This window comes from Bombus vosnesenskii, unplaced genomic scaffold (assembly GCF_011952255.1).
Source record: "Bombus vosnesenskii isolate JDL3184/JDL3185 unplaced genomic scaffold, Bvos_JDL3184-5_v1.1 scf7180000013355, whole genome shotgun sequence".
Lineage (NCBI taxonomy): Eukaryota > Metazoa > Arthropoda > Insecta > Hymenoptera > Apidae > Bombus > Bombus vosnesenskii.
The window spans coordinates 1,874,322-1,900,714 of NW_022882990.1; the positions used below are offsets into that span (position 1 = coordinate 1,874,322).

The window sequence follows — 26,393 nt, forward strand, 5'->3', positions numbered from 1 at the left end:
GTGCGAAGCAGTACCGAAGGAAGGACCCGCACACACCTCGATTTTATGAAACCTTGGGTCCTAAACGCCGAAAGTGACGCATCTGATGACAGCGAGATAGAAGGCAACATCTGAGGGCAGATGTTATTGCAGGATGGCCGAGTGTAGTATCGTGGACGAAAGGCCTAAGAAATATCGGGCGAACTATAAACAATGTCGCCAGAAAGTCGAAGCACCGACAGGCCCAACAATGTATCGTCGGTCTTTCGGTCGAATAGGTTACGCAAAAAAAGGCCTACGTGACTTTAACTACGAGCGGTTGCGGAGCACGTGCGTGGTGGGGCTAAGAAAAAGACAAAGGAACGATGAGTCATTCGAAAAACAGAGTGTGATTAAAAAGCAGAGTGCGAGTTGAGCGGAGACAGAGGTTGCGAGTGGCGTTGCCGAGAGAGTGTGGATTGCGCTGTTTTCTGTGCGTTTTTCTGTGAATAGTTCAGGTTGAACAACAATCGTCTTTTTCTGTCTGATTAACATCTCTATTGTCCACTCTTTGTAAACACATTATATCACGATATTACATGTATTTAAAATTAATGTGAAATAATATATATGTCGGAGATGAAAGGACATCGAAGCTTCCCCTTTGGAACTTTGGGACAATCCCCTAACACCGTAATCTAGATTCTATCATAGGCGTAATTAAACAATTGTCGTCTTTCGATCCGATTGTATTTGTTCGAGATTTGTGATAGTGAACTTGGGCTCGAGGCGACAGCCAGTCGCCGAACGTAGCCGCGGTCACGGGATGAACGCTTTGTCTAACAAAGGTACGGAGTAATTCTATAGCTCTCCTTAAAAGAAATATTTGTAGCGGCACGCGACGGTAAACATTCCAACGGTTTCTGTCCCGTGGCTCGCCACACGCAGATCCTATTCTTCGAGTATGATGGTTACCAGATGCCGACGCGTCTCTACAGTACGTGATCAGCTAGCCCGAGGGCCCTTATAAATATTAAGATTTAGTTATCTAAAGTACTTCGAACAGACAAACAGTCTTTGTCCCAACTACGGGAAGATAGGGGAGACCTATTTTTCAACGAACGGCGTCTCCCACTAGCAACTTTCCCTCGAGGGCGGCTAGCATCTTTTTCTAACCATCGATATGGAGATTGACCAATTAGCAGCAACGCCAATTTCCCGTGCTTAGCCTCGAACGAAGGCTATCCTCGACGAATCCGATGATCTCGTGTCATTAGACACACCCCATCATAGTTTTCCTCCGCAGCATCATCGCGACGGAAAGTCATTCTCTCGTGAGGTCGTATTAGTGAGTTACTTAGTGTCTGTATGCTCGATGGATATTCCACGTTTTAACAAAGAGCCCGACTTAGATATTGTGAGCATGTTCATCTATCATCCCGTTGACCGCGGATTCGTTATTGAACCTAGGATCATTGTCATTAGTTTCTCGAGCATCTAATTACCACGGTTACTTGTCCAATTCTATAATAATCGTATTTGCACTAGTCAATGTCTTCTCTATTGCATAACGACAACGTGTAATCCGAACGAAGATTCGTTTCACGCTCCTAACTCTAATTCTAATGTAAACCCGACATATACATAGAACGGTAATACACAATAACTGCCTTAATCCTTTGACAATGCAATAAAATGACAAGGAGTTCAGGAATAATGTAAGAATGATCGGTACTCTACGTTTGTTCTTCTCGCACGCCAATCGAAGACTGTCTTCCGTTTTTTTGTTGACATTCGCACTCACGTACATACATACACACACTCACACTCATTCAGGAATCAATCATCGGTCGCATCTCAGTATCGATATCGGTACCTCAAAGATACTTTATATTTTTGCCGTAGTTATATTCCATTCTTAAACTCGGTATTTTCTAACACATTTTCGTCCTCGAATGCTACGCATCGCTGTCACTATTTCAATTAAACGATTTCATATGATCTTCGGCCGTGGTAATTACCGAAAGTCCTTCACAATCACTCACATGAACTATCTCATACAGATCACTACGTTTAACTCTATTTATCCTATATGTCTTAAACATTTCTGTTTCAATTTGAGCTTCGGTCCAAACTGTATTCGTTCAGTAAACACTAGGCCACTTCTTTTGTATTTCCTCACTATCAAACATTTCCGATTGTACGTTTTCTTATTTTCTTCCTGCATTTTTAATAGATTTTGCTTTGCCATTACTCTCAGTTTGTCACGATTTTCCTGAAACTCTTGGATCGTCTCTTGCTCAATGTGCGTAATAATTTCCTGATCTCGTTTTTATCGCATTCGCGTACAGAAGATAACCTCGGAGAACTCCGTCATACCTATACCGCGTTAGTAAATACTATTGCCACATCGTTGTATCTCAGTTCTGCCCGAGCAGCCGAGCTAAACGGGCGTGTAAAACAGTGCTTCAGAGAAAGTGCGGCAAGTGGGGAAGAGAAATTTAAGAACGGTTACGCCTATAGCCAAACGGTGGAAACCCGTGTCTTCTATTAAGAAGACTAGCAAACCTACCATGGAGAATATTGTACCAATAAAAATTATTAACAAACAAGATCAATACTACATATACAAAACAACAGATACATCAAAAACAAGTCAACCAACAAACCAAGGACAGGACTGCTCAGTCATAATTGAAGTTGACATGGAAATCAATAAAGTAACAACTCAACAGGACGAAAGCTGGAAGGTAGCCAGCTATAACAAAAAAAGAAAGATAACAGGTAATCTAGATACGGAAAAGCAGCGGTGGCTGCAAGAATTACCGCTAAGAAACTCCTTCAGCTCGCTAACAGAAGAATTAGACGACGACCCAACAAGCAATACCACAACTCAACCAACACACATTACAAAACCTTCACCAATATTTGTTGAGGCGCAAATAATAGATCCGCTTATTGATCAACTTAACAATATTGTTGGAAAGGATAATTACACAATAAAACAAACAAAATTAGAAGAGGTAAAAATCCAAACAAACACACCAGAAAATTATAGGAAAGTTATAAAAGAATTAAGGGGAAAAAATGCTATATACCACACGTACCAGCTCAAAACGGAAAGGAGCTACAAAGTAGTTAGAAGAGGACTGCATCCAAAAATTAACACAAAAAAACTAAGTGACGAATTAGCAAATATTGGCCACCAAACAAGAACTATAAACAATATTACAAGGTACGATACGAAGCAACCACTACCGCTATTCTTAATAGAATTAGAACCTAAAAATAACAACAAGGAAATTTTCGATATTAAAAAAATTTTAAACACATTAATTACAGTCGAGCCATCCAAGCACAAAAAAGACATATCACAATGCATGAGGTGTCAACAATATGGACACACTAAAAATTACTGCAACAGGAACTCGGTCAAATTGTGTGTCAAATGCGCAGGGAAGCACCTTACAGTGAACTGCTCACACACGGGAAAAATAAATGATGTAAAATGTTACAATTGCGGTGGAAATCACCCAGCTAGTTACAAAGGCTGTTTAGTAAGAAAACAACTTCAAGGTAAACTTTTTCCGCCGCTTCGTAACAGGATATACACTAACTCTCACACACATTAGGATAGCACAGTAACTGAAACATCAACAAACATACAGCATGTAATGAACACCAACCATAATAATACCAATAACTTTGGTAGTCGAAGCTACGCGCAAGTAGCCAAACAGTCAACACCCTTAGATAATCAAATCCAGAACAATAACATCGACGACGCTACAGAAATCAAAGAACTGATAAAGCTATCCATTAAAAACACGGAAATGTTAGCAAAAATGATAAGTGAACAAAACGCAATCCTTAAACAGCAAACGCAACAAATCACACTCATGCTACAGCTACTCATAAACACGCTAAGCAAAAAATAAAAATGGACACGCTTAAAATAGCAGCCTGGAACTCTAACAGCCTACAACAAAGGGCCTTAGAAACTAAAACATTCCTGTACAACAATAATATCGATATACTACTTGTTTCAGAAACACACTTCACTATAAAAAACTATTTAAAAATACCGTACTACACCATATATGATACCAAGCATCCCTCAGGAAAAGCACACGGAGGGACCGCAGTAATAATAAGAAACGATATTAAACATCATTTATACAGTCAAGTTTGTAAGGAATATATCCAAGCAACCACCGTTACAGTACAAACTAGCAACAACTATTTACAGTTATCAACAATATATGTACCACCGCGACACAAAATTACATCGCAAATGTGGGAAGAGTACTTTCAACATTTAGGTGACAAGTGTATTGCAGCGGGAGACTATAATTGGAAACACACACTATGGGGATCAAGAATCACTAAACCTCGAGGTAGAACCTTGGAAAAATACATTAGAAACAATAACCTCAATATATTATCTACAGGAAGACCGACATACTGGCCGACAGACCTGAGCAAAATACCTGACCTACTTGATTTTGCAGTTACAAAGGGACTAAATGCAAATAAACTATATATAACACCCAGTCTTGAGCTTAGCTCCGATCATACACCCATAATTATTACATACAGAAACAAACCAATACTTTATAACAATTCAGAGACACTATGCAATAATACCACCAAATTGCAAACATTTAAAGAAATAATTGAGAACAAAATCAATTGTAACATCCCATTGAAAACACCTGAACACACCGAACAAGCAGTAACAACACTTACTGAAACTATCCAAGAAGCAGCATGGGCAACCACTATACCTGAACCAACCAATAGACAAACAAAAATAATTCCGCCAGACATCCTCGAAATAATTAGAGAAAAAAGAAAAGCAAAAGCAAAATGGCAAAAACATAGATCAAAAGAAAATAAAAAACACCTAAATAAACTTGGAAAGGAAATTAAAAACAAAATAAAAGAACACAATAACAATGAGTTCACAAAATTCATAGAGTCACTATCTGCGCACGAGAACTCCAACTACTCCCTATGGAAAGCCACAAAGAAAATAAAGAAGCCAATAAAACTAGTCCCAGCAATCAGAAAAGCAGATAACACATGGGTAAGAAGCAACGAAGAACAAGCTGAAGAATTTTCCAACCATCTAAGCAACATATTTACACCACATATAATCAATAGTAGCAACCACAATTGTCATACCGATGAGGATGCGTTAACCACTAGTACCTCAACTGACAAACACTATATCATACATAAAACAACAGCACAAGAAATTAGAAACATAATCGAGAAAACAAAAAACAATAAAGCACCAGGGATCGACCTAATCAATGGTAAAATTTTAAAAAACCTTCCTCCAAAAGCGATATGACTAATCACAATAATTTACAACGCAATATTAAGAATCCAATACTATCCTAAACTATGGAAACTAGCACAGATCATAATGTTACCTAAACCAGGCAAAGACCCACACCAAACAACATCTTATAGACCAATATCACTACTTTCCGTGTTTTCCAAAATACTAGAAAAAATAATTTACGCCCGCTTAAAACCAATAATAGAGAAGGAAAAATTAATACCAGATCACCAATTTGGATTCATAAACAAACACTCCACGATAGAGCAAATGCACAAACTTACAAATGAAATAATTCTAGCATTAGAAAACAAACAATACTGCACAGCCCTCTTTATGGACATCGAGAAAGCATTTGACAAAATAAACCACGAAAGTCTACTTCAATTAATCGGAAAACAATTCCCGGAGCAGATATACCATTTAATTAAATCCTACTTAAGCAGCAGAACCTTCGTAGTAAAAATTAAAGACACATACTCTGAAGTTAAAGACATCAAGGCAGGGGTTCCGCAAGGTAGCGTCTTAGGACCAATTCTATACACACTTTACACGGCCAACATACCAACAACTTCTAACAGCAAGATACTGACATTCGCGGACGACACAGCGGTACTAGTCAGGCACACTGACCCTGCAACAGCAGTCACATCACTACAAGAACATATCACAAAAATAGAAAAGTGGCTTCAAGTTAAACAAATAAACCCCAATTAAGCAGGTAAGGTATTAAATTTTTGTTTTGCATTTTTTTTATTTTTTAATTGAATGCATAATATCTTAAGAATATTGTGTCAAAATTTCCAGTCGATTGGGGCAAAATTGACACTTGTCGGATTTTATTACCTACCCGACCCCAGCGCCCTATTGTTACTTGGCAGACGTCTTTCTCTCTATATAATACCTAATTTTACCCCCCAGATCTATTTATAGAAATTCCGACTTAAGTACAAACCTCCTTAGAGCATGTATGTATGTATGTATGATGTAGAGTATGAAATTTAGTGTAGGAGTATTCTATCGAGCAGACGTACAGGTGCGTTTTGGCTCCGTTTTCATTAAGTTTTGTGTTAAATTATTACTAAAATGTCTAAAAAAAATTAGAAGATCTGATAGACATACAACTGGTTCGAGATTATATCGACCTAGAAAAATTGTACCTCCTGGCATTGATGATTCAGTGTGAGGTAAGATTTCGGTGAGATTGGTTTGTTTTTTTGTAACATTTTTTATCCTACGATGATCCAATTCTACGGGGTTCCGCGAAAAGAAGTCTACGTGGGCCATTTTTTTGCCTTCTCGAAACACAATGTCAAAGGTAAAAGTTTGCAGGTAAGCCCACCACCTGTGAACCTTTTCAATTAAATATACTCTACTAATGCTTTCCTTCAGGAAACTACAATCAGTGACGACAAGAAATTGTCGTCCACGTAGATAGTGCCGAAAATGTTTGACGGCGTTTACAACCGCCAACGTCTCTAATTCATACGAGGAATACATAGATTCCTCAGGGCTAGTTCTTTTACTGTAATATTCTATTACTCTATTTGTACCTTTAACTTTGTGCATCAAAATGGCCCCATATCCCTTCGAACTAGCGTCAGTATGTAGTTCGATCGGGTATTTGGGATCGAATGTTATTAACGCCGACGCGCCAGTCAGGACGGAAATTACTTTTTGCCATATTTTTTCATGCTTTTCCGTCCAAGTTATGTTTTTATTATTCGAAATAAGGTCACACAGGGGTTTCATTATCCGTCTATATTTAGGGATGAAATCTTGAAAGTAAGAAACTAAACCTATGAACTGCTTCAGCTGTGCGACGGTCGTTGGTGCGGGTAAAAAACTCAAGGCTTGTGTTTTACCCAGGCTGGGACGAACTTCTCCATTACCAATTACATATCCGCAATAGTGTAACGACGTCTTTAGAAAAGAGCATTTAAAAAAACTAAAAGAAAATCCGGCTTTTACGAGGATACTTAATACGGTGTCCAATCTTTCTAAAGCTTGATCTATCGAGTCGGCAATGATTAAGACTTCATCAAAGTAAACAACAACGTATGAATAAGCGAGGTCGCCTAAGGCATTGAGGATGGCCCTCTGAAAAACGGACGATGCATTTTTCAATCCAAACGGCATCATCATGTACTCATATTGTCCGTCGAGCGTAACGAACGCTGTATACTGCATCGAATTAGGATAAATGGGAATTTGGTGAAACCCGCCGGCCATATCTAGGGTAATAAAGTATCTCGCCTTTTGCAGCCTCGCGATCTGATCCGCTTCAAGAGGGAGATGGTACTGATCCGCGACCGTATTTCTATTTAGTTCTCGAAAATCTACACACAATCTATCTGAGCCGTCCTCTTTCGTCACGAATAACATAGGGCTCGCGAATGGTGAACTACTAGGCCTTATAATTTTAGCTTCAATTAGTTCGTTTATCCTTTCACGCACTATTCTCCACCCTTCCTCGCTAAGATTATAAGGGTTTCTTTGGACGGTAATGTTAGAATCTATTAAACTTATTTCTAACTCTCCCGTACCTATGCGAATACGTGAGGACCCTGCAATGGACGAATCTTTGAATTTTTTGAGAATAGAAATTAATCGATCTTTATCATTACCGATTACATCTGTGTCGACCTCGTTAATATCGTTCTCGTCGTCCGCGGTTTTGCTACAGTCATTAATTGTCTTTGACTTATAAATAACGAGGCTGTTTCGCGTAATATTTACGTCAACACCTTGACTTAAAATTTCACGACCAATGATGATATCGTATCTTAAGTAGGTATCAAGAAGTACATGAAAAGTTATCTCTAATTCAAAACCGTTAATACATACAGTGGACAATATCTGAGATGTACTTTCAACACAAGTATTTCCTATTCCTCGCATTGCTACTATATTAGTAGTTTTTTTGCCAGAAAATTTCGGGGCTACAGACTCTTTAATTAATGAGCATTCGGCTCCAGAATCGAAATGGAATGAGAACGACTCACCCAGGTGACTTAATTTACCAGTAGGAAACTCCACCATTCAGGTGTCGGCTCGATGTTCGTTATTGGAATCATAGTTTTTTCCCCCAGTAACGGACAATTAAGCGAGATATGATCTACCCTACGACACTTGAAGCACAACATCCTGGCCGATGTAGCTGGTTCGCTTCTTTCTAGACGCCGCCATTTCCATTTCCATTTCTCGGTCTTTACTCTCCCACAGTAAAAGCACTTATTCCGCGAGTCAGGTAGCCTGTATCGTTTGGCTTCGGGACCAATTGATGTATTATTTAGAAATTCGTCCTCGGTCTCGATATCCTTTTCAAGTGCTATTTGTTCAATGGGCTGATCTTGTGCGCTCACTTGACAATGAATCTTAGCGTTGAGTGTTTCTTCTTTAGATAAATTTTCACACTTCGCCTGCACGTGGGAGCGGAGAGGAGCGATGTAAGCTGCCATGTTTTCTTCCTTCTGTGGTTTTTCTCTGGATATACTCATTACCGCCGAGGTTGCTGTTTCTTTACCACCAAAACGCGTAGTAAAAAGTTCCATAAACGTCGGCCAGGTAAGCTCTTCGCCATTCACTATCTGCGTAAACCAATGCGCTGCAGAACCTTTTCGAGCATTTTTTAAAGCAGAAATTAGCGCGCTGTCTTGTAGAGGGTTGTCCTTCATAAGCTGATTAGCAGCTGCGCACCATGCGGCTGGATCAGCGCCCGCGATTTCGGGTTCAAAATGTGGTAGATTTATTTATAGATTTCGCACTCTGTATCCACGCCAGCGTGTGAATAAAATCGCGCACCATAATCATATGCTCTTGCAATGTTATAACCGGCACTGGTCCCTCTTCTGATGTCGGGTTGGCGTTGGGATTAGAGCTATGGGCGCTTGATGAATCTCCACTGGAACTAGCCATCGTTGTGTTACAATGAAGATAGAGTTTATTAACACAAGTATGGACACAACCGATTTGACAACTAACTGCTAAGTTAGACAGTCTAAGTTGGACTATATGTTAAGACGTGAAATATTCACGGATCGCAAAGACGTCACTTAACTCGTTGATGAGAGCGTACGCGAGAGAGTGTCCCTCCGTCACGGTGACGTTGAAAAGGAAAATTACGATGGGGTGTGTCCAAGGGCACGAAATCGTCGGATTGGTGGAGAAAAATCTTCGTTCGGAAAGTGAGGGATGTTGTCATTGCTGCTAATTGGTCAATTTCCATTGTGGTGGTTAGAGGAAGATGCTAGCCGCCCTTGAGTGAAAGTTACTAGTGGGAAGCGTCGTTTGTGAGAAAAATAGACTTTCCCTACCTTTCCGTAGTCAGAACAAAGACTATTTGTTTGTTTGAAAGACCTTCTGTCAAGTGCCGTTACAACTATTTCTTCTTAATTCTTACTTTCTCTTTAAGGAGAGCCTATTTACCCTATACCTTTATTAGCCTTTATTAGCCTATACCTTTGTTAGACAAAGCGTTCATCCCTTCGGTGACTGGTTGTCGCCTCGACTCTGGGCTCATTATTATTAATCTCGAACAAACACAACCGGATTGTATGACGCGAAAAAAGAAGTCGAAAATATAGAATGAAAATTTTTTTTAATCTTTTTTTTTTTTTAATTTTTCCATCGAGACAACGATTTACAGAGATCCGTTATAACGAGACGTGATAAAGTGCACGCGAATAAGAGATGAGTAAGGCAGATTAGATTAAGTTAGGATGAGTAATTTCGCCTAAAACATCGAACGGAAGATCTGTTAATGATTTCCCGAAGTTTAAATTTCATATTTCAGATGCAGCCAAAAAATTCTACCAAATGTCCAAATCGGGCAAATCGTGAATGTGAACAACTAAATAAAAAAAAAAAATATTTCAGATCTATTGCCTCGTTCAACGATGCTCACCAAATTTCATCTCGGTCGGTCAGCGGTACCTTTAGGAATAATATTCTTTTTTGTATATTCTATACTTTTCAAGAATAAAGTAGTTCATAATTTGAAAAAAGATATTTTGAGAGATACAAACGTAAGGAAAATATGAAGAAAATAGCAGATATAATAATGAAATTCATAGCTTTAAATTTTCTTTGAGTTACACTGTTAAAGGATTAAGTAATAGTCGAATTGATTTTGACTAGATAGTCATGATTAAATATAAATAATTATGATTAAATAAATTGTCATATGATTGAACATTTTATAATTTGCTAAATTTAGTACAAATAGATTTAGCACAATAGATTTATTCTACAGTAAAATACAGTGAATTATTGAAATAAATTATATAGTTCTTAGAAATCAATTACAAATGATAATTTACGAATCTATATGTACATATATACATCTATATATTCTTTTAAAAATACTATGTATATAATATTTTACAGCAACTTACTTGATGTTCCTTCATCCTTTACATCCTGAACGATTCTCCGGACACTCTGTGTGAATTTGCCCATGAGATTCGTGCCTGCTAAAAAATATTAACAAACAATTACTTAGAGAAGTATAAATAAAGATGTTAGAAAATTTATCGATGCTGTATGTATAACATTGTGCTTTAGTAAGTTATTAATTAATAGAACAATAAATGTATTAATTATCAGTGAAACTGATCTCAGTGCATTGTGACTTCTTTAAAATATTTATGAATATGAGTACCATTAATGAGTGATGAAGGAAGAATTTCTTTTATAGAATAAAAGAGATTTGATCTTGGAAGGATTAAAAGAAAGACGAGGTATATCTATTAATTATTAATTTATTAATTATTAATTTTTAAATATCAACCTATATGGTTGTTACATTCATTTTGATTCTATATATTAGAGTTGGTTTTTATATCAGTGTTAGCATTAGAAAGACAAATGGTTTATTTTTTGCTTATTGCGCTATTTGCATATTGCATATTCAGAAGGTAAACGTTTTCGTCAGAAGAAAAAATGTGTGTCGATGTATGTTTATGTTGGATGCCATAAAATGCGATAGGACAAGAGAGTGAATAAAGCTTCTTAGTTATACAATAGAGAAGGATCGCCAAGGTGGACCCTTAAAGGCAATTAAAGCTCTCCCGGCAGGTAATCTATTGTCTGTAGGACAATATTTAAGGGGGGGGCTAAGGTTAATTAGTACACAAATAAGGCATGTTTTTGTGAATTATTTATGACGACACAGTTAAAATCTCTTTATTAAAACCAATAGTACATTAAAGTATGGCATTCGAAGAATATTGTATAAAATTTTCACGGAGAAATATTAAAAAATACGGCAATGGCAGCAATTATTCGGGCGTGTCTCGGAAAAAAGGTAGAATTGCGGTGACCCTGATAACTTGGTGCTGGATCATCTGAAATCAAAAAGTTAAAGTTCATTCGTTAGGTAACAGTTTGCCCCAGGTAACGCTGCGAGGATTTTTCGAAATTTCAATTTTTCACTTTTTTGGAACACTTTGAAGGGAAAAACGCGAGTTTGTGCGAAAATTTGCGGCGAATTTGTTATTGTAAAATACAAATAATTAACAAATTTGAAAACCTCTCCAACGTTATCTCGTAAATTATGTACAGAAATAGTGTTCAAAATTTCGGAAGGATCGGTGCAGTAGTTATAAAGTTATGAGGGGCGCCGACTTTGAAAACGTGAGTTGTGGGGAAAACGCTTTAAAGTTTTGAACACTAAAAAGTCTGGTATAAAACGTTCATAAGCGAATTTTATCGGCTTACCTCACACTGAATCATCAATGCCAGGTCCATAAAGGATGTTGCTATCATCCATGATAGCTCTTCGGCTGTTGCTGCTTTTTCTTCTTTTATAGCAGATTAAAAAAATCGATTCGCTACTTCTCTTACAGTCGAGCACATTTCTTTCACGTAATCATTGTACGTCGGTTTTGATAAAAACCTACTAGACAAATCCATCAAGCCGCAGAACTTTTCACAGCCAACTAATCCAAGGCCTAATATCCTCATCACGAAAACAAACCGATAATTAACATCGAAAGTACCAGAGTTTATTCTTGCACTAGACGGAACATTTGTAATCTGTTTACAGCATTCGCACGACACTTTGATGTTAAATCCAAGGCCTTCTTTCTTAGTCGAATGAAAATTTACTTTTCCATCACATTTCACACACTTCACTAGCGTAGCAATTGTTGAAAGGACTAATAAAAAATCAATTATCCTATAATGTTCTTCAAGATCCTTCGTAACTTGATCTTCAACGGTCACTTTTATTTTTTTAGCTGACGCGCTACTTGTTGAAATGCCTTCGTTTTTACGTTTATGCGGAGGTACAATTTTTCTTGGTCGATATAATCTCGAACCAGTTGTATGTCTATCAGATCTTCTAACTTTTTTTTAGACATTTTAGTAATAATTTAACACAAAACTTAATGAAAATGGAATATTTACTCCGGCACTAAATTTTATATTCTACACTGACAAAATATACAGTACAGGTATAAGGAGGTTTGTACTTAAGTCGTTAAATACTATAAGTAGATCTGGGGGGTAAGATTAGGTATTATATAGAGAGAAGAACGTCTGCCGGGTAGCAATAGCACGCTCGGGTCGGGTAGGTAATAAAATCCGACATGTATACAAATACTCGTAACTTCGTCAATTTTGCTCCAATCGATTTGAAATTTTGACACAATATTCTTAAGATATTATGCATTCAACTAAAAAATAAAAAAAAATGCAAAAAAAATTTTAAACCTTACCCCCCCCCCATAATTAAAAGCTTTTTCTTGAAGTTCATCTATTTTATTTTTATCTTAAATATATGTGAAAATTAAGTTTTTGCAAAAATAAAAATGGAATAATGATAACCAACATGGAGGAAATAGAAGGTTGTAATAAGATCATAGGATGTATACTGCTGATTATTATAGGTACTAGAACACCTAGTTATATTTATTCAAAACTCTAGCAAATTTTACTTCATTTACTATTTTACAGATTTAACACTGTTATGGAAGTAACAGATTTAGAATATAATAATTGGGAAATAAAAATAACGAAAAATATTCTATCCATGCTAAACATTAATAGATATTCGAATACGCAATTTGAAATGATATATTCTATAAGATACAAAAGTTAATACACATATTCCAACGTACAAATTCATTTACAATCTATTCGAATTCTATGTTATATGCCTCAAACACAGCATAGAATCAAAAATTATGTTAGATTTCTTTAAAAAATTCTCTAATAAAAAATTTATTGAAATTGAAGAAATTTGTCTTTTTAGATATAAGCATAAATCAACAAACAAATATATTTTTTCATATTTTTAATATAATTTTCACCATTTATTTCTTTAAAGAAGAAATTTTTGTTTTTGCCAATTGTGTTGTGATATTGATAAATATTATGTATATTTTATTCGTTTCTTTGGTTATTCATTTTTTGGGTTACATGCCAAATACTCATTTAATTGCTTGCAAATAAAACACGTTTATGTTAATTATTTACGTTGAATTTATTTGAAAAGTTCTTCCTTCTTTTTTTCGTCAGATAATTTGAATCTTTATAGAGAGAAGTGCATTGTACATTCTCATTATAAAAAAAAATTGCAATTTTTTATTTGATTTCGGGATGTGTGTAAGAAATTTGTATAAACATTTATTATGTGTGCTTTATTTATTAATTATTTATGGGGGCAAAGGATTTAGAGGAAACATCAATCCTCTCTACTCGAAAATTCCATGAGGCGGTTTTCGATATGCTGTTGTGGATTTTAATGACTAGGTAGATATAATGTTTAATCTACGATTTTTCTTACAAAAAACGTCACGCAGAATGGTTTATATCTTCAAATGTCATAATCTTTTCTACAACTTGTACGAGGTAAGCTACTGTCTATGTATCATTCAATTTGAAAATCCCTGTACACCCCGCTGCTTAGGTTAACCAACTTTCGCTCGTGTAAGGAGGTTTTCTTGCGCACAAGGATATTTCAGCTAATTTTTAATCATCAATAACTAAAAAACAAAGCCAAAAACGCAATCTTTTAATTCCTGAGTTTGGTCTTATTTCAGCTTCAGAAATCAAGCCCTAAATTTTCTGACACTTGTAGCCGAATACCATGTATATGTCGGAGATGAAAGGACAATCGGGACCTTTCTTTAGAATGTTCCCGATGACGTACCCACGGTGACGGGAGGGACGTGTAATAACGGAAGTAGGAAATAGTTGTACAGTCTCCTCAAAAACAGACATTGACCCAAGGAGTAGGAAAAGGACTATATAAGGGCAGTTTCATTTGGATTACGAATAGCAAAATATAGCAACAGATACAGCAAAAGAATCAACAAACACCGAAACCCCCTAATCACTGGACTACTCGATACGACGGACCAGACTCGCAGGCTGAAGAGGCACTACCCGCTAGATCTAAACGTCAGATTCATTTAATTATCCAAACTAAGCATATGCACTTACTTATAATACTTATAAATTATACCTATCAATAATAGTATTAACTTATTGTAAATAAACAGCCATGTCACTGCGCCACGCCAGAAAAATTACTGAAAATTCTCAACGCGAGAATTGATTGTAATTTCAATAAATAAATAAAAAAAAAAAAAATTTGGATTACGGGTTAGTTACTTAGTTAGTTAGTTAGTTAGTCGGGGGGGGGGGGCGAATTGCAGATTGAGTTATCGAGAGAGTTATCCGAATCGTGTATTACGTTGACACTCGTCATCTCGTGGACCGTGGATTCGTTATCGAACCTGAATTCGTTGTCATCAACATCTCGACCATCCTATCGCCGCTATTACTTATAGCCTCTTGTAGTACCCACATTTGTACCAATAAACATCGGCTATATCCGCGATGGTAAATTTGAGTGAAGGTTCATCGAACGCCCAAAAATCCAACCTTAACCTTAAAAAAATTCTATTGGCTCACGGGTCGACGCTCCAAACTAAACATACAGAATAAAATTACCCTCTACAAAACCGTAATAAAACCTGTCTGGACCTACGGAATCCAACTATGGGGAACAGTAAGTAACTCCAACATTAAAATACTCCAACACTTCCAATCGAAAACGCTAAGATCCTTAATAGACGCACCTTGGTATGTTACCAACGAAACAATACATCGCGACCTCAAGATACCCACAGTCAAAGAAGAAATAGCAAAATATAGCGACAAATATGGCAAAAGAGTCAACAAACACCGAAACCCCCTAATCACTGGGCTACTTGATACGACGGACCAGATTCGCAGGCTGAAGAGGCACAACCCGCTAGACCTAAACGCAAGATTCAATTAGTTATCTAAATTAAGTAATATTCACTTATTTATAACACTTACTTATAAATTATACTTATCTATAATAAGTATTAACTTATTATAAATAATTAGCCATGTCACTGCGCCACGCCAGAAAAATTACTGAAAATTCTCAACGCGAGAATTGATTGTAATTTTAACAAATAAATAAATAAAAAAAAAACCTTGTAAGTATGGATTCTCAACATACTGCGATGAAAACGCACCTTGCATCTTGGCCTATGGCTATTAATCGATTTCCGTTTTTTGTTTCATTCAATAAATATATTTTGTGGAGAGCTTGTGTGCGTAGTTGTATCGCACAAAAACTGTGTAAGATAAAGATCATATTATTAAGTATAGTGTCATTTATACCCAAAACATTCGCGATTTATTTAGAAATAATTATATTAACATCAGTAATAATTTTTTAATTGCTTTTTTAAATGTGTGTATACATAATAGTTATGTCCTCTTGCAATATTGTTCACATTTTCCTATGATTAGAATTAAAGATATTAATTATTCAAATATATTAATTAATTTCAATTGTTATTTGTAAATTGCAATTAATTTCAAATTTTTCGAAATATGTGAAGACATCTTACAATACTACCATTTCAAATAACAATTTTCGTTAGTGTTAAGGATAGTGATCTAAATAATATTTCGAGTATTAACTGAAAAATTGAGTAATAGTTTTAAACTTCTGATATCTTCTGTTCAATAGCAATGAGCTCCCATTTTGTGAACGTTCTATTATGTAAACAATATACAGGGTGGTTGGTAACTGGTGGTACAAGCGGAAAGAAGGTGATTCTACACGGAAAAATAAGTCGAAAATATAAAATACAAATTTTTCCTTTGAGGCTTTGTTTCCGAGAAAATCGACATTGAATTTTCGCTCGGTACGCGTGTACTTTATTACGTCTCGTTATAACGGATCTCACTGTAGATTTTTAAAAAAATTAAAAAAAAAATTTAAAAAAAAATTTTTATTTTATATTTTCGACTTCTTTTTTCGCGTAGAATCGCCCCCTTTCCGCTTGTACCACCAGTTACCAACCACCCTGTATATTCACAGAAAACTTCAATTAAATTCAGGTTAAGATTATTATTTCTGGAGGAGGCGGCCGTGTTCTTATATAACCCAATCTAAACTTATTCATGAGAGAGGTAACTATTTTTAATATTGTACGTGACGCAGCGCTTTCGATGAAGCTATTGATATATGGAATGTTGCACTTTACTTTGATATTTAATTGCTAAAATATGGAAAAAATGTATCTTTTAAAAAATTGCTTACAGAACAGGAATTTATAAAAGAAATTAAGTAATTAACAATACTATGTGTATTAATACATAACACATAATAATCATAGTAACGTCAATTTTGTAAGCTTAACAGAGCAGAACAATCGTTAAGAATTCTCGTAAGACGGTTATTCGATTTTTCTAGCTTCAACATTGGTTAAGGTAACCACAAATGTTATTTTACTCGTAACTGTAGAAATTATCAGTTAAAATTATAATAGATAAGTGTAATTTCCTTAGTTATTCAGCACTATTGTCTTAGCAGAAGTTAACATTCGATTTCCTTATAGCTTATTTATTAATTATTATGTTATTAACAGGGGTAACTGTAATTTGGTATTCAAACACTTATAAACTACTTTTATGAATATATTATATGTGCTATATGTGTCGGGTTTACATTAGAATTAGGGTTAGGGGCGTGAAACGAATCTTCGTTTAGGTTACACGTTGTCGTTATGCAATAGAGAAGACATTGACTAGTGCAAATACGATTATTATAGAACCGGACAAGTAACCGTGGTAGTTAGGTACTCGAGAAACTAATGACAATGATCCTAGGTTCAATAACGAATCCGCGGCCGACGGGATGATAGATGAACGTACTCACAAAATCTAAGTCAGATGCGTAATATTCACTGATCGTAAAGGGTTACTCCTTTCATCGATGAGATCGCGAGTGAGAATGACTTTCCCGTCCCGATGATGCCACAGAGGAAAACTATATTGAGGTGTGTCTAAGGACACGAGATCATCGGATTCGTCGAGGATATCCTTCGTTCAGAAGGTGAGGGAATTTTACGTTGCTGCTAATTGGTCAATCTCCATACCGGTGGTTAGAAAAAGATGCTAGCCGCCCTCGAGGGAAAGTTGCTAGTGGGAGACGCCGCTCGTTGAAAAATAGGTCTCCCCTATTTTCCCGTAGTTGGGACAAAGACTGTTTGTCTGTTTGGAGGACTTTAGTTGACTAAATCTTAAGATTTATAACGGGCCCTCGAGCTAGCCGAACATGTACTGCGGAGACGCATCGACATCTGGCAATCATCTTACTCGAAGAATAGGGTCTGCGTGTGGCGAGCCACGGGACAGAAACCGTTGGAATGTTTACTGTCGCGTGTCGCCACGAATATTTCTTTTAAGGAGAGCTATAGAATTACTCCGTACCTTTGTTAGACAAAGCGTTCATCCCGTGACCGCGGCTACGTTCGGCGACTGACTGTCGCCTCGAGCCCAAGCTCATTATCACAACTCTCGAACAATTACAATCGGATTGAATAACTACAATTGTTCAATTACAGCTATAGTAGACTCTAGGTTACAATGTTGCGGGATTATCCAAAATTCCAAAGGCTCCGGTGTTCTTTCATCTCCCACATATGAAATATTTTAAAATTCCATCAGCTATAAGATTCAATTATCGTGAAATAAAATAAAATAAAATTACATGAACCTACCAGATTTTTAATACAAATACATATAATATTTCTTAAAGATCACAAAAATATTTAGACAGTCACCTATTCATTATGTTAATAAGTCTCAATATTTAGTAACGACATTTAACACTTATATGCTTATTATATTCGAGCTTCATATCAATTTTTTATTCAATATATGGATATCGTTTTTACAGTTGTTAAGACCGTTCGCGGAGAGACGCGGTCGCGAGGAAAACGCGTCAGCGAGAGGCGTAAATTCCCGCTACGATTCGGTTAATCGACGCCGCGAAATAGTCGTTCCCCTGTTTCGGTTAAGATAACAGAGGTGGTTGAATGAATATGACACAGTATAGTAAGTTATATATCACCGTTTATTCTAACAACTTATAACGAAGACAGTTACGCTGGTGCGTATGTACGAGATGAGTGAGTGACTGATCTACGCGTGTGTATACCCGGTCAAAGGATGTTGACTGTTCGAAGGATGTAAAATCAGTGCTGTCCGGAGACGATGCTGTGGCGGAGGAAAGCTAAGGATGGGTGTGTCTAGCGCACGGGGCTATCGGATTTGTTGGTGACGATTTTAGTTAAGAGAGTGAGGGAAATAGGCTTCGTTGTTAATTGGTTAAACGAAGGGTCTTAACCGCCATCGAGAGAAAGTGGTTAGTGGGAGGAAAGTTGCATCATACGTGAGAAAAACTTCCCTTGTCAAGCCGTAGTAGACAATAGTCTTTAGAAAATGCTTCGGAAACAGACGTTTGTTTGGTTTGAAGGATCTCGACTAGGAAATTCCTGAGATTTATGGAAGGTACTTGAGACTATTGAAGGTACGCAGTGAGTATCCGAAGACATCTGGTTGCCATCTTGCCCGCGGTGTCTGGCCTGGGCTAGGTAGAGTGTTACGCGACGTAACAACAGTCAAAGATATTTATTTAAAATATTTCTTTTTATTCTGTACAGTTGACTTATAGTGTTGAGTGGACTACATTGTGTTCTGCATTGCCAGAACATTTTGGGTTAAGAATTATTTTATTAAATACACAAAATTGTATAGAAGGATATCTGCAGAATTTATCGAGTTCAAATAGTTAATGTTCTTTAATAATATAGGTATATCCTTATCAATAGGGATACATAATGTGTAGTACTAAAACTTTTCGACGACACGTTGGTGCTAGGGAGTTCGCTGTGGAGTGCCGAAGCGTGCAGACGTGTCTCTAGTGCCCAGCGTAGTTCGAAAACAACACGTGTCGCCCAACCGTCGAAAGTGAAAACAGCCAAGTGTTTCCTACCCTTTAGGGAGAAGAAAATTCCACGCACCTAACCCCAACCCGAATACTAGCCTCATAGCCTCACGACTAGTTATTCATTTTGAATTAACTAGTTCGATGATGGCCCAGCAATCGCGACCAGGCCCTCCGGAGCAGACTCGCAACTACCCCGCGCTACCTCCCCCGTGACAGAAGTGTAGCAGAACTCTCCGCACCAACGACGCTAATATTACAAAGAAACGGAAAATAGAAACATCAAAACCATACACGATCGACACCCGGAACGAACAATCAACGATACAAATAAACACCCACAACAGGTTCGCCGTACTGCAATCCACTAACGACGCCATGGAAATCGCAGACCCGCCGCCAAACCAACAATCACAGAGAATCCCCCCTCCTCCACCAATATTTGTGGATGACGTCATCGACATACAGACAATGATCAAGTCCTTAGAGAGAGATATCTCCAAGGAGGACTACAACTTAAAGATAAATAACAATAAAATAAAAATACTGCCGAGGAACCCAGAAGCTTACAGAAAACTCACCAAGATACTCAGGACCCTGAACGCCAACTTCCACACCTACCAACTAAAACAGGAAAGGCCTTTCCGGGTGGTCCTACGAAACATCCACCACTCAGCAGACATAGACGAACTCAAATACGAACTCTCAAAACTTGGCCACGAAGTCATCAACGTAAGTAATATAAGGCATAGAGTCTCGAAAGACCCGTTATCCTTATTCTTCCTAGACATTAAACAAAAACCGAACAATAAGGAAATCTACAACATCAGTCGCCTAATGAACGCGATAGTAAAGATCGAACCACCGCTCGTGAAAAAAGAAACAGTGCAGTGCAAAAGGTGCCAAAGGTACGGTCATACGCAGAAATACTGCAACCATACTTTCCGCTGCGTTAAATGCGCAGGCACTCACTCCACTGACCAGTGCGCCAAATCACCGGAAACCCCAGCGAAATGCATCCACTGCCAAGGGGACCACCCTGCCAACTACAAAGGCTGCCCAGCATATAAAACACTATACACAAACAGGTACCCTAAGCTCAGAGCAAAAGAGGTATCCAACCAAACATCCAGCCCGCCGAAATTCACGACTACCCCAATCCCCTCAACCAACCAAACACCCAGTCCTTCCAAATTCATCTCCACCTCAACCTCCTATGCCCAAGCAGTACAAGGCATCCAAAATAACCCGAACAGCCAAAGGAACCTTCCCCAAAACAGTGTCCCCAACCCACCTAACACAGACAACTCCTCAAGGCTCGAAAAGCTAATAGAGAAACAATCAGAGCAAATAAATAATTTGCTATCGCTACTAACACTCATCGTGGATAAATTAATACGACCCGACGCAAAATAAAACCAAGGCGCATAGCTCTTTGGAACGCCAACGGTCTAGCGCAACACAAACTTGAACTAGAACTCTTCCTAAAACACCAGCAAATCGACGTAATGCTCGTATCGGAAACCCACTTCATCGACAAAAACTACCTGAAAATAAATAGTTACAAATTCTACCATAGCCAACACCCCAGCGGAAAGGCCTACGGTGGCACCGGAATCATAATCAAAACAAGTATTAAGCACTACGAACTTCCATCATTCCAGGAAGACTACCTCCAAGCAACAAACGTAGCAATAGAAGACTGTCATGGCTCAATCACCACCTCAGCAGTATACTGCCCTCCCAGACACTCCATCGCCAAAGAAGACTTTGATAACTTCCTGGACACCCTGGGCAATAGATTCATAGTTGGAGGAGACTATAACGCCAAGCACATCCAATGGGGCAGCAGACTGGTTACAGCAAGAGGCAAAAACCTCTTAAACAGCATAATAAACAACAACCTCAACTACCTCACCACATACGAACCCACATACTGGCCCACTGACACCAACAAAATACCCGACCTTCTCGACTTCTTCATAACTAAAAATATCCCATCAAGACACGTCCGGATCAACTCCTCGGCTGATCTCTCCTCTGATCATTCTCCCGTGATAGCAACAGTCAGTTCAACACTCATCGAGAACACACCTAATGGCTCCATTCACAACCAACATACCAACTGGCAGCTCTTCAGAGAAGTCTTTACACACTCAACCTCAGCCTTCACCCCACTAAAAACAAAGGAAGATATCGAAGCAGCCACGGAATACTTAAACACGAGCATAATAAACGCAATCCGCCTCTCCACACCGACAAAGCCATCTAGCAGCAAACAAGAATATCCCCAATACATACTAAAAAAAAATAGCAGAAAAACGTAGACTAAGAAGAGTATGGCAGACTCATAGATCACCGGAGGACAAACGCAAACTTAACAGCGCAACTAGAAAGCTATCCAGAACCTTAAGAAACTATAAAAACGACTGTTTCCATAAATACCTCGCCAGCTTATCCCCCACAGCCGACGCCAACTACTCACTATGGAAGGCCTCCAGGAAACTCACACGCCCCCCACAAATAATCCCACCTATCCGCCGTCCGCAAGGTGGATGGGCGCGAAGCCCTATAGAAAAAGCCGACCTGTTTGCCGAACACTTGTCAAAAGTATTCAAACCCCATTCCCCCCAAGCCGCCGCGGACGTTACTGAATACCTGCACACCCCCTTCCAAATGTCCCCTCCTATCGAACCCTTCTCCTCTGCAGAGACTATAGAAACAATCAGTCGCCTAAACCTCAAGAAAGCAGCAGGACACGACCTAATAGGCAATAGAGCAATCAAGGAACTTCCCACAAAAGGGATAGCACTCATCACATCGATTTTTAATGCTACCCTTCGCCTGGAACACTATCCTAAGGCCTGGAAAATCTCATTGATTACCGTCATCCCTAAACCCGGTAAACCGATATACGAAACCTGCTCCTATCGCCCAATCAGTCTTTTACCTACCCTGTCCAAACTATTCGAGAATATGCTCACGAACCGACTCCTTCCAATCCTAGAGAACTTGAAAACACTCCCAGATCACCAATTCGGCTTCCGAAAACATCATTCTACAGTAGAGCAAATCCACCGCTTAACTCATACGATCAGCCAAACACTCGAAAAGAAAAAATATTGCTCAGCGGTTTTCCTGGACATCCAACAGGCATTCGACAAAGTATGGCACGAAGGGCTACTATACAAACTTAAAAAGATCCTACCCCACCCCTACTACTCCATCCTAAAATCTTACCTAACCAATAGACAATTCATGGTTAAATGCCTAGACGCCACTTCCGCAACATTCCCAATAGAAGCCGGCATACCCCAAGGTAGTGTCCTCGGACCCCTACTGTACTCCATCTACACTGCCGACCTACCTATATCAAACGATATAACAATAGCGACATTTGCAGACGACACAGCGCTATTAGCTACCCACGCAGACCCGGTAATAGCCTCATCCACTCTCCAGCGAAGTCTCGACTCCATGGAAAAGTGGTTTCACAAATGGGGCTTCAAAGTCAACGAAAAGAAATCCTCACATGTAACCTTCACGCTCCGAAAACAAACCTGCCCCCAGGTCACCATCAACAATGCAACAGTTCCTAGCAGGGACACAGTCCGATACCTGGGCATGACCCTGGACAGGAGACTAACGTGGAAGAAACACATCTCAGATAAAACGAAGCAACTAAAGGACAAACTAAAAAAATTCTATTGGCTCACGGGCCGACGCTCCAAACTAAATATACAGAATAAAATTACCCTCTACAAGACCGTAATAAAACCTGTCTGGACCTACGGAATCCAACTATGGGGAACAGCAAGTAACTCCAACATTGAAATACTCCAACGCTTTCAATCGAAAACGCTAAGATCCTTAATTGACGCACCTTGGTATGTAACCAATGAAACAATACATCGCGACCTCAAGATACCCACAGTCAAAGAAGAAATAGCAAAATATAGCGACAGATATAGCAAAAGAATCAACAAACACCGAAACCCCCTAATCACTGGACTGCTCGATACGACGGACCAGATTCGCAGGCTGAAGAGGCACTACCCGCTTGACCTAAACGTTAGATTCATTTAATTATCCAAATTAAGCATATGCACTTACTTATAATACTTATAAATTATACCTATCTATAATAAGTATTAACTTATTGTAAATAAACAGGCATGTCACTGCGCCACGCCAGAAAAATTACTGAAAATTCTCAACGCGAGAATTGATTGTAATTTCAACAAATAAATAAAAAAAAAAAAAAAACGTTGGTGCTGGTCTTGGGCACGGCATGGGGTAGAACCGTCCGCCTGGCGGAGTTGGCGGTGGCCTGCGTGGTCGCCGAGATCAAGGGATTGGGACTGATTGTGTCCCCTGAGAAGTCCGAGGCAATGTGGTTTTACCGCAAGGCCGATCACGAGACACCTCCAGCGGGTTATCGCCTGAGGTTAGGACATTTGCTGCCTCGGTTGGGCGGGCCCGACGTCGGAGTGCGCCGGCTGTACGCCGGCGTGGTGCGATCGAAGCTCCTCTACGGAGCTCCGATCTGGACAGAGGGCCTGATGACCAACCGTTGCAGTCTCCTAGCGATCAGAAGCTGCACAGGACGGTGGCCATCAGAGTAGTGAGGGGCTTCCGCACCATTTCGGCGGCGACAGCGGCGGTGCTCGCCGGGTTTCCCCCGTTCCACTCCACACTCGGGGTGTGTCGGGCGGGGTGGCTCGGCGGGCGCCGACGTCAGGGTTCGGGCTCGGCGGGCTTTGCTCGACAGATGGCGCGCCAGCCTCGACACGAGAGCGGGTGCACCGGGGATAAGGGTCCTCGGGGCCGTCCTTCCAAACTGGGACGTTTGGTTGGACGACGGCGGACCTCCCCTGACCTACAGGGCGACGCAGGGTGACACGGCTGTTTCGGTGAGTATCTGCACCGAATCGGGAAGGAGGCGACCGCACGCTGCCACCACTGCGATGCGAACGTGGATTCAGCGCAGCAAACGCTGGAATACTGCCCAGCGCCACGACCTGATCGCGAAAATCGGATGGGACCTCTCGCCGCCGACGATCCTCGAGGCATTGTTGGTAAGTGAGAGAAGGAGGAGGACCGTGACCTCCTTCTGTGAGCAAGTTATGCTTCGAAAAGAGACCGCGGAGAGGTGAGGGTGCGGTACTCTCACCCTGAGAGGATTGACCGGCGAGGGCACGGCAGAGGCCATGGACGCGCTTCAGTGAGGCGCGCTAGGCCCGCCGCACCCCGTGGGGTGCAATCTTAGGCGCTGGCAGCTCAGCGCCCCGGGGCCGCAAAGCAGCCCGGTAGGGGAACCGGTTCCCGGGCCCCTTTCGATCGCAGCCGGGACGGTCATTGTGGAGGTTTTAGTCGGTTGGAGTCCGGCACTCCTACGCCGCTTTTCCCCAGAAGCGACCTGGTGCCCGTGCGGATTTCCTCCACGTTAATAAAAAAAAAAAATAATAAAACTTTTGATAAATAGTAGTGTGAAAATTATTATTCTGGATTCTAATTCTAACATATTTTAGTTTTCGTTAGATATAATGCAACTTGTATATTATTATATCAAAATAACCGAATATTATATTATAAAATAATTGAAGAGATCATTGTATCTTTTCTCGTATTAAAATTTTGATAACCAAAAATTGATATGTTTATATCGATATATTGTAAAGTATGTATACTTTCATTATTTTATTTTCATTCCAAACCTTCTAAAAAACAAAACATTTCTTCGTGGAAAGCAAAGCAAATATCTATATTTCTCCTATAATGTACTATTCTTCAGTCTTATTACTATTTTAAGCAACAAACGCTTCTTTCCCTTGAGATAAAAATATTTTCTGTCAAATCTTATCACTTCCATTGTATATTATACATTCCAATGATAATAAGTACGTATAATTCACTAGGAAAGGCTGGTAAAAGACACTCACTGGAAATACTAAAGTGGTTAAAGTGGTATTAAAATGAGCAGAGTCTTTACTTCTAAAGAACTTCTTATAACGGTTTCATCAACCTCCATTCAGTTTGGTCTCTTTTGCTTCTTAATAAAAAGAGAAGATATTCTCCTATATAAAGTATGCTTTCAAAGCTTTTTAGGCTATTTGTGTAATCTATTAACTTCTTAAAGAGGATGTTTTCAGAATATATAGAAAGTCATATTTTAACTAAAACATTTAGTTATAATTAAACCGTGTACTGAATTATTTACTATTATTAAGTTACTGATTTTATTTCTTCGTAATATAAAGAATATTTAATTTACAAAGAAAAAATTTTGCAATTTATACGAATCAATTCTTGATACTATAATTGTTATATAACAAATTTTGATCTTTTATTCCTACAAATTAAAGAATTAAACAACAATTATTAATCGGTGTCACCAATTTCAAACAATTTTTATTTATAATCTTCCCCTTTTATTAAGGCTTATAGTCAGATTGTCTATCAAGGCCATGAGTGACTTGATGACACAATTATATTTATTTATGTTGTAGTGTAAATAGATTGGGAAAATGTTCTACCTGTATGATTTTATATGATACATATTATAATACATAGGAAAAATCCGAACATTATTATAAACTTATGTACACGTACATATATGTTTAATATTTCTATTTTTATAGCAGGACATACATTTCAATTTCTTTGAGGAATGCAATTAGATTGTCAATATTTTCGCGTAAGTTCATGGTGTTGTCGTTTTTGATTAAAATTTTTTACTAATTTCTTTTAAGTGACCGCAATCAAAGAGAATATGTTTCATTGTGAGAGTTTGGT

The 26,393-nt window shown here is 38.6% G+C and overlaps 1 protein-coding gene across 4 annotated transcripts in view; it reads right to left on the reverse strand.

Moving 5' to 3' along the window:
* The window catches only part of LOC117237084, a 317,445-nt gene that overhangs the window by 16,520 nt on the left and 274,532 nt on the right, over positions 1-26,393 (reverse strand). For 3 of the 4 annotated variants that reach the window (XR_004493945.1, XM_033500697.1, XM_033500700.1), the window contains one exon: positions 10,705-10,782. Coding sequence is in view for 3 of the 4 variants with exons in the window: in XM_033500697.1 (XP_033356588.1) it covers positions 10,705-10,782 (78 nt within the window). In the remaining variant the exon portion in view is untranslated. The remainder of the gene's footprint in view (positions 1-10,704; positions 10,783-26,393) is intronic. The other variant, XM_033500699.1, reaches the window with a different exon arrangement.